This window comes from Callospermophilus lateralis, chromosome 3 (genome assembly GCF_048772815.1).
Source record: "Callospermophilus lateralis isolate mCalLat2 chromosome 3, mCalLat2.hap1, whole genome shotgun sequence".
In the NCBI taxonomy this organism is placed as follows: Eukaryota; Metazoa; Chordata; class Mammalia; order Rodentia; family Sciuridae; genus Callospermophilus; species Callospermophilus lateralis.
The window spans coordinates 32,843,975-32,854,551 of record NC_135307.1 but is presented as its reverse complement, the minus strand read 5'-3'; the positions used below and the strand labels follow the sequence as shown (position 1 = coordinate 32,854,551).

Genomic DNA, 10,577 nt, shown 5'->3' with positions numbered 1-10,577 from the left:
AAATGATAGTATATCTCATCTTAATTTGGTATTCTGAAAATAGTTTTAGATAACTCAATTATTTTTTAGCTTTTTAGATCTTTTACTAAATTAAGAATCTAAATTAAACATGGTTGTTTGCAAATTTCTTTTAAGAAGTAGAAGTGAAACACTTAATGAACTACTTCCATGTTAAGTCCTCCTGGCTTTGGACTTTCTGTAGCAAGTGGCATCTTGCTATAACTGTCTTTTATCAAGTTTTTGAAAATCAATCCAAAACATATCAATCACCTCCAGAGATTTTATGTTGCACTGGCAAAGCATTTATATACTTCATTCATTCAGTAAAAATGCCAAATTCTATTGTAGAATGATTAGGGCAGTAAAATATTGGTAGATATTTTGTGGAAATAATTGGCTTGCTATGGGAAAAATCTATTTCAATAATCATTCTATTTTAATAACTGTCCAGATATATAAGCACAATCTTAAGTTCTAAGGACCAGCATGACTGGTGGGTCTAGTTTCTTCCCATGTTGTCTTTCCTCAAAAGTTACTTTTGAATAACTGGTATGTTCACTAAGGGACCAACATGTAGTTAGGCTGCTACTGTAGCTAATATGTTTAAATCTAGTCACATGAATGGATGTAATATGAGTATCTGTAAGACCATGCATCATATGAGTATTATTAATAAATACTGGGATGAATTCTCCAGCCCACATTACAAGGTACATTAAAGTGGACTAGTGGAATGAGTTCATAGAAATCTCTCCATAGATTTTACTTATCTGATATTGCTCATAAGGACTACATAGCTATAACCACTGTGGTTGGAAATGTACCTTCCGGTGTCAGGTTTTTCAGCCTTTTCCATGATGACAGGTTTAGATTTTTATCCTTTGAAATCTGATTCATTCAATTGTACCATAGGTTGCTTAGCAGCAGTAAGAGTTTCAGTATCATAATTTTAAAAAAAATTTTAAATATTTTTGTGAGATTTACTAGGGACTTTTAGGGTCCTGTTTTCCCACTTTTTTATTTTTTAAAATTGAATAAAAAGTTTATATATGTATGTGTATATATATATATATATATATATATATATATATATATATATATATATATATGTCAGAGTATCATTAGCTTAAACTATACACAATGGTCTAGTGTAGTACAAATATTTCAATAATAAGAAGAGATTTACTATCTTTAGTTGGCCAGGAAACTTGGCAAGAGTTACTTATTAGGCTCGAGCAGGCCAATATTATTGAGTTGGAAAAGGATTATAGTAAATAAGAGCCTAATTGTTATCAAATGTATAATTTGATTTTGACTTTAGTAATAGGCTGAGCAACAAAATTATAAAAGGGAGTTTGATTAGATGTTGAATGTCAGCTTTATAACTTGTTTTTTTCTATAGGTAATACCTTATTGTCTTAAATTAACTTGATATATTCGACTTGATACTTGTGTAAGACATTAACAACCAATAGCTGTAAGGTTTGTAGGGGAAAATGCAATAAAATTAACAAGAGTAAAACTATGTGTAATTATCATAATCGCTAAGACTTAAGGAATATAATTTTGTATAATTGATCTCCATATATTATATAGTATTTTTTAAGAATACAGTGAGTTGTATAATAAAAATTTACATTTTGATTCTAACTTTAAATGAATTTGGATGATTATCTTATCTTTGAATGAGGTGAGAGGCAGAGTTTTAACTTAGGAAAGATAGCCTCTACAACAGACAGGGAAGATATAAAGAGACACCCTTTTAGAATAAGAAATATATTTATTTAGTGAGGATAGGAAAAATATATTTTTAAAATATTTTTAGTTGCTGATGGACCTTTATTTTATATTTATTTATATGTGGTGCTGAGAATCGAACTCAGTGCCTCACACATGCTAGGCAAGCGCTCTACCACTCATCCACTATCCTAGCCCAGGAAAAATATTTTTTATTAATTACAGATAAGGAAAAACGAAATAGAAGAATGAATAGCCTTTTACTTACCAATTTAGGAAGAATTGTTATCATCATTAAATCTAATGTTGATCTAAGTATGGGGGATCGTTACTTTAAATTTGATGGGAAAAGAAAGTCAGTAGTATATTTTATAAAAATGATTTAATGAATTATTTATGAAAATTAGAACTTTATATGGCATTGACCCAGCAATGACAGAAGAGATTTGTGTCAAAACAATCTTTATGTATAAAGATGTAAGCTGTATGAATATTTTTAATTACTGTGTACTTAATTAGTAAGATCAACTCAAATATTTAATATAAGGATTTGGATAAAGGAACTGTATGATAGAAATCTCACATTAAACGTAACAATTTAAAACAGTATCAACAATGAACAATTTAAAAAAGATTTTACAAGTTTTGAAAATATCAACATGATACTATTTTATATAAAATATGTATTTTTATATAAAATATGTATTTAGATATAACTATGGAGAGTAAAATCCTATAAGATTTTTATGTATACCTCTTAATTTCTAAAACAATGGGTCTCGTGTCAAAAGATAAGTCAGGTGTCTTAATCTTGAAATTAATTTTAGTTTCTCATTTGAATATAAGTCTATAACCTTTGGTATGGAATTCCTTGGTTTAACATAACCTAGTTGATCCATTTTTGTATCTAGAATATGACATGGACAAATTAAGAGAACATTTAATCCCTTCTAGAGAGAAACTATTAATACATTGTTATACTTTATAATGTTACCTTTTAAATAAGTTAGTGTCTCTCAATTGTCTTTTAAATATATAGTTAAGTTTACTTCTTATTGTAGACAGTAACATATAAGTTTTATATAATTATAGAAGAATAAATCATGATTAGATACTTTATTGTTTTTTATTAGTATGAGTCAGAAACTAGTTTATAGAGCATTAGTTTAGCAAAATGTTCTTTTAAACCTTAGGTTTTAAGGGTTTACATATTTAGGAAACAGATTTTATATATATATATAGATAGATAGATAACGAATGAATTAGCAATAATTATCATAATCATTGTTGTTTTAATATGAGTTAAAGTTAGCTTTCAAAGTAAAGATTGAAAATTGGAACTTGAGGTGGTATTTGAAAATAATTATTGGGCTGGGGTTGGGGCTCAGCGGTAGAGCTCTCACGTCGTAGCACGTGTCAGGCCCTGGATTCCATCCTCAGCACCACATAAAAATAAAATTAAAATATTGGGTCCATCTACAACTAAAAAATAAATATTTTTTTAAAATATTATTATTGCTTAAGTAAAAATACATTGTTATATCTTATAATGTTATTGTTTAAGTATAAATATATGCATCTTAATTTATTAAAAATTAGTTATTTTTTAAACAAGAAAATTACCAGGCATAAGTAATTATTCTATTGGAATGAGGTGGATTAATGTTTTATGCAGTTATTTTCATCTCAATGTATAGGTTAAAGTTTTGGTTTACATTAACACATTAATATTTGTTCTTAAGGAGAAGCCTCAAAATTTTTAAATTGACTGTTCTATATACTTATAACCAAGTTAGTCATACATAAACCTGTTTTCTATTTACTCAGACTTGAAGGTATCCGCCAAGTTGCCCTGGCTGCCCTGGCCGCACTGTCAGATCTGCCCTTCTGTGTCTTCCATGCCACCTGAAATTCTGCCTGCAGCTCTGGGGTCCCCACTGTGTACGCTGTCCTGCCCTGAGTGCCTCTCATTGATATGAGTACAGAAAATATTATAGGACTGTGATTGTGAATTATATTAATGAGTGTGTGTGTTTGATAAAGACAGTAAGCATGTGTACACATGTAAACTGCAAAACTTAGATATAGCTGCAGAACATAGATAGACGTACGATAGTGATGTTAAGAGTCTACACCCCGGCATAGACCCCAGAGGTCACCCAGTTATCAGCTGCAAGCACAACTGAACTAGGACTTAAAATCCCAGCCTTCTGGGGCCCAGCAGGACTAAGAGGACCTGGACAGAAAGACTTTTGTCGCTGCTGTCCCCCTGCACCAGACTCCTCCTGCAGGGATCGCCAGGATTGAGTTCCAGCAACCCAGATTTAAGACATGTCACAGGTGAGCCTCTGGGATCCTTGGGTGTAGACTGTTAGGACTCAGAATTAGGACGCGTGCCTGAAATGTGATGACCATTAATGAAACAGATTTGGCTGAATCTAACTGTGCCTCAGACTGAGTCTGTAGAAACCACTCATGACACCCATGTTCGCCCATGGGAAGTTACAATGCCAGTGCCTTTTGTGGAATTTTGTCAGTCTGGGAATTATCTGAGCTATGACTCTGTGCCATTCACCTTGGGTCACGTGAGACACCAATGCTGCTTTGCCTTTCCTTATTATGCCTGGCTCCCATGGCTGAGGGTGAGTGCCAACATCTCAGCTATCCCCAGAGCCCTCCTGGTTGGGCCCTGGGTCTCTGCAAGCAGTTGGTGCTATTAGGCATTTAGCTCCTCCAGCAACACTCTGCTGCCATTTCCCCCAGGGTTCCCCTAGTTGTCAGCATCTCAAGCCCTTAGCTTGCCTGCCTGCGCTTCCCTGCTTTGGATCCCTCTGTGGTAGCGTCCTGGGGCTTTTTCCTATTGCTTCTCCCTGCCTTTTGCTGACTACTGGCAGGCAGAGGTGGCATTGTCGCTGCTTTGGGTTACTGTCTCAGCCCAGATAGAAGGCAGAAGTTGTGGGTGGGGAGGGGCAGCTCTGATTAAATTGCTTAAACATTCCCGAAAGTAGATAAATGGTCTTTTTTCCCTTAACTTATTTTAATGAGGTTTTTAAGTGGATAGTCTTCTTTTCTGGAAGAGTTTTGCTTCGGTTTTATATCAAGATATCAAACTTTCCTGCCTCCCAATTCTCTCTAGATTGGGATGCACCCTCTATTTCTTTGAGGTGGGTGTGGCGTGCTTTAATTTTTATCTTCTGAATCTGGGGGTTTCAAGCCCCATTTAATCAAGTGTCTATTTACTTTAACTTCATCCACATGGTCAGGTCCACATTGAGCACCATAATAACAGGGGAGTGGGGGGAGGGGAAAACGGGCAGTGTCTAATTAAGGGTTTTTTCTTCCAGCCCAGGGTAATCCAAGCCACCCTAAAACTTACAATCATAAACAATTAGTAAATAACAATGTACAAACACTCAGAAATATATTTACAGAAAGCAAAGGCCCTGATAAATCTAGTCCACATGGGTTCTGGAACTACACAAAAAAATGGCTCTGGTGTTTTACTTAAGGGGGTACATAAAAGGCAGGGATAAGGAATCAAAGGAGGAGTTTTGATTCAGGGGGTCTTGCAGTCACAGATTGATTAACATCTTGGCAGGCTACTCCCATCTCAGGTGCTGGCTGCATGGCATCTTTGGCAGAGCTTGAGGGGGAAAGTTCACCTGCATCAGGCAGTCAATCTTGTGGGGAGTGCCTTGGAAAGTTCCCACTGTCAGGACTTATCCCCTCAGGAGGCTACTATGCACAACCATCCACACACAGCCCAAAGACGGCTCCTAACACTGGTCCCTTGAAAAGAATAATCAAGTTGATAAATCCCTAACAAAACTGCTTCAAGACAACACTGAGAAAATATAAACAGATAGCATCAGGAATCAATGAGGAAATGCCACCATATTTCCTATAGACAAAAAAGGAAATGAAAAGATACTCTGAACAATCTATTATGCCCACATATAGGAAAGCACAGGAGAATTGAACAAATTCCTTGAAAAACACAATTTACTGAACTAGACACATAAGAAGGCACAAAAATGAAATAGCTCTACATCTCTCAAAGGGAATTAATCAGTGCACAGATTGCATAAAAGATTTCCATGGTTAATGCCTACAAACACTATTAGAGTAACAGAAAAGATGTGGTCAGGGATCAGAGATCTTACCCTTATCAAACTTAGAACTTCAGGGAAACAACACACAGAACAACAATGAAGGAAGAAGTCCAGAACAACTAATACCTTTCATACCAGAACACAGAGATGAAGAACCCTGCCACTGTGGCCCACGGAGTAAAACATCTGACAGACAACATTTGCTACACTGTCTTTACCCACATTGGCTAAAGCTTCTTTAAGGCCTGAACACAACTTCATTTCTTTGTGTGCAAAAACTGGCTTCATCTCCATTCAACCTGGCCTCTCCAAATCTGCATCTCTAATAAACATCTTGCATTCTGAATTCAATTCAGTGCCTGTGTCTGCAGCACTCGACCTATCAGAATGATAACTTCAGAAAGCACCAAATATGCTCAGGGTCAGTAGATCATACCAAAAAATTCGTGTTTATTAGAGTGAGGTGATTAAAGGGAGACCCCCTCCAGAACAGGCACACACATCTTGGAAGAGGTACATGAACAGCTGATACTGGAGCTTCAGGAATTCAGAGGAAACCACTCAGCTAACCCCAGAGCTGCAACACAGATCACTGAGAGGCCAGTGGTTAACTGCTGCTTGTACACCTTGAAAATATGAGGGTGGTTCTGCTAGTGACAACCAAACTGGACTCCAAAGCCCAATAGCTAGTACGAATGAACCCAATGAAACTAATGCTGATGGCAATATTAAGTACATAAGAAAGAAAGGAATGAAAATCCTCTTCTCCTCTCATCCATCTCTCCAGGCCTACTTTAATTGCTCCTTTGGCCACAATTAACAGGCCAACAGAAATGGCCTTTGTAGAGGTACATCCTGCAAATTAAAAAATAAAAAATTGAGAGGCTTGAAATACTGACCAACACCTTAAAAATGTCTTTGCTCCAGAAACATAAAATATTAACTTCTGACTGGGCGTGGTGTTCCATGCCTGTAATCCTAGTGGCTTGGGAGGTGGAGACAAGCGGTTTGCCAGTTCAAAGCCAGCTTCAGCAATTTAGTGAGGCCCTAAGCAACTTGGTGAGACCCTGTCTCAAAATAAAAAATAAAATGGGCTGGAGATGTGGCTCACAGCTGCCAAAAAAAAAAAAAGACAACTTCAGGGAAAAATGAACCTTTATTGTTGTTTAAAACACTAAAGAATAAGTAAGAACATGGTGGATTTTTTGCTGTAATAGCCATAGCTTATAATCTTAGCATGACAGACCTTTGAATTCCTGTTGAGAAAGACATGCCCTGCATTTCTCTACTGTTAAAAATTAGAGATCATTTTAATTAGTTATGAGCCTTAGCTTTCTATTTCTTCCTCTTTCTCTTCTTCCTCTTTATTCTTTTCAACCTTTTCCTGTTTCTTTATCCATCCCATATAAAGCATAAACAGACAACATACAAAGAAAACAATCAAAATAAGGGACAATAATAACAATTTTCTCCAGTTTCCAGTCACATTTCGCGTCTCATTTCTAGTCTCATTTCCAGGCACACTTCCAGTCCCGGGCCCAGGCGCATTTCCTGTGGTAGTTCCAGTTGCATGTCCAGGCACATTTGCAGTGGTAGTTCTAGTCACATTGAACTCTGGAACGGGTTTCCCAGGAGGTGGACCACTATCTTCACTACCTCCATAGCCTTTGTTACTACAGTTGGGAGGTGACCATTCATGGTTGCAGTGACAGTGATGTTTGTTATTACAGACCCCCCTCATGTTGCAAGTCTCAGGCTGACAAGTTTGGGGCAGCTGAACGATACTAGCACACTTCTTACTGATGCAGATCTTTCCTGGAGCACATGAGGTGCCTTCTTTTACTTGACCAATATCAGGTATGGACATACCTAAATGATAATCAGTGCCCCAGCAAGTGTTTTGATTGAAGTGAAACTGATGCACTGTAGAATGTGCTTGAAGAATGGGAATTTTGTTCACATTGTCACACTGAACCCTTCCACACATGATATCAGGTTGCAAACATTTGGCATATGTTGTGCCTACAATACTACAGTGCCCAAAACGATTTCCTCGGGTGTTGATTTCATTGTAGCAACTCTGAGAAGCACTCCTTGCATCTCTGCCAAAAATCTCTTTACACTGTATATCATGGGTATTACATGTCTTTTTATAGCAGTAGGCACTGTCACTACAAGGACTTCCATCCTGCACATATACATCATCTGGGCATTGATGGGATGTCCCATTGCACCACTCGGGAAGGTCACATTCATTGACCTGGTTTCTACATAAAGTCCCTGATGGCATTAATTTACATTCTTTGCAACAAAGCCCAGAAGCACAAGAAGCTCCAGAACGCAAAGTGCAGTTAGACAGACAACAGGGATCTCTGGCACACTGTTGTATAGTTCCACAGTCACACTCCTCTCCTTCTTCAATTACGAGATTCCCACAATACTTCAACCTAAAGATATTCCTTGCATATGGAGGAGGATAAATACATGTTTTCAGAGTATTGTCCCAAAAATTGGCATAACTGCAATTGCTAAATTTATTTGTCACCTTTCTATATTCATACATTATGCACCACTGTAATGCACACACACACCATCGAGTGTCATGCAACATACCCAAATTATGGCCAAGCTCATGGCTCACAGTAAGTGCAAAAAGGTATAAGCTATTGTCTTCAAAAACATCAGCTCCAGAGTTAAAAGGATGTTGGCATATTCCATTAACATAGGCAACACCAAGTTTTGAGCTATTTAATTCTTTTATGAAAAGATGTGCAGCATCATGATGCAGCCGGGCATCAAGTTGATAATTCTTCCAAAGTGTAAACTGCTCCACAACTAGATCTAAGTCAATACTGGTATTAATTGGGTTTCTTGTAGTCCAGACCTCCATCCCAGTCAAAATTACATCAATTTCCAAAGGGTCAAATAAGGAATCCACTATATTGAGAACATTTATGACGTCAAACAGCACGATGGTCACATTACTTTGGGAGAAAACATATCTAACATGGTCCACAACTACTACTAGCTCAATAAACCGTGAGTGAGTCCACCAGCCCACATAAGAACTTTGTTTCAGAGTGAAATTATGTGACATTTGCAATTCCAATTGACGTGCTATTTTCTCTTCTGTTAACCCACATCTCATACGTGGGAATTGTGTCTCATTAGTGTCTATCTTATACACCAAGTGCTCAAATGTAGCAGAAAGTTTAATTGGCTTAATTTCATAAGCAAGTTCATTTATCTGTAGCATTCCTTGAAAGCCCCCTGAACAGGTGCTGAGGACAACCAGGGACTCAGAGATCCCCTCCACAAAACCATGATAGTAGCAGTCATCCTGGACAAAGGGCTGATCTTGATGGAGGACATGATGTTCTGTGTAAGTGAGCACTGGGAGGTGTGGAGAAACTAACAGCTTCTTGGCCTTCATGTGGACAACATGTCTTTGGCCTCCGAACCGCAGACTATAGGAGAGCCAACCCAGAGCCTCTGCACTTTTGTCCCTGCTGATAACCTTCAAAGGGATCACCACTTCTGGGGAGGTGAAATGCTGGGAGGGACTGGCCTGGGAGAGGTCAGGAATGGATAGAGATATCCCAAGCCAGAGCGGTAGAAAAGTGACCCTGATGTGCATCAGAGTCTCAACCACAGCCATTATGGATCTGACACTAAGGAGCCACCTGTCCAGAGAAAAAGAACAAGGCAAGAGCATGAGGAACTGCTGGTCAGGCTCCTCCCTCTGAGCTGTTCAGAGTGCTGGGCTGATCTTTATGGATCTATATGCACCATCAGAGCTGCAGTACTGAAAGTGAAAAATAAAAAGGGCTGGAATGTTGTCAGTGGAACAGGAAAGATGGGAGACAAAAACAACAAGTGAGGCTAAAGTAATTCTTGAATTGGGACCAGATTTGAAGCAATAACATGCATGGGATTTGCATATTCTAATATAAATACACACACACAAAGACACGTGTGTGTGTGTGTGTGTGTGTGTGTGTGTCTGTGTGTCTGTGTAGGTTCCCAGAGAAATAGGTAAGATTTGACATAGGCAGATAATTGTCAAACCTGGATATCAGATACTTTAAGATTCATTACATACTAGGCAGATGGTTTCTGTTATTATACTGGGAAAGGAACCCAATACATGCACATGCTAGGCCAATACCCAGCACTATACACTCTTCTTTAAATATGTAAAATTATAATAATAAGTTTTCCAGTTTGAAAAGATATATCTTATGCAAATTCCTCTACTACCCAAAAACCTACGGGCACTCCACACTGTCAGCAAACATGTGAATGACCCAGACAAAACCCATCATTCATGGTTACTTTATTCATGCAGTTCCCTTTCGCTCTGCCCCTACCCAACCCCACTCCAGAAATCTTATGTAGTCCCAGTGCTAAGTTTACAGCCAAAAGACCCACTTAAAGGTTCAAAAGTAGTGGTCGATCTCCTCCAATTCAAAAAAAAAAAAGGAAGGGAAATGGATGAGGTAACGGGGTGGGGTAAATTATTAGGGGCAGGGCATACAGCCCAGCTGCCTCCAACCATAGCTTGCAGACACAGCCTTCTCCCCAAACAGCCTACCAGCCTCATGTTCTAAATCCTGAGGGGCTCACTGTGGTCATGTCAATATGAACTCAATTCTAGTTTTCCAATTGCTGCTAAGTTACCTGGATCAATCCTATTCAATATCAACTTTCCAAAGAATGCTGCATTAA

General features: G+C 37.9%; 1 protein-coding gene across 1 annotated transcript; it reads right to left on the bottom strand.

Moving 5' to 3' along the window:
* Nucleotides 1–7,176: 7,176 nt before the first annotated feature.
* LOC143394572 (disintegrin and metalloproteinase domain-containing protein 20-like) lies at nucleotides 7,177–9,507 on the bottom strand. The gene has a single exon (XM_076849276.2). It carries the CDS (start codon nucleotides 9,505–9,507, stop codon nucleotides 7,177–7,179), a length of 2,331 nt encoding a protein of 776 aa, XP_076705391.2.
* Nucleotides 9,508–10,577: the final 1,070 nt, after the last annotated feature.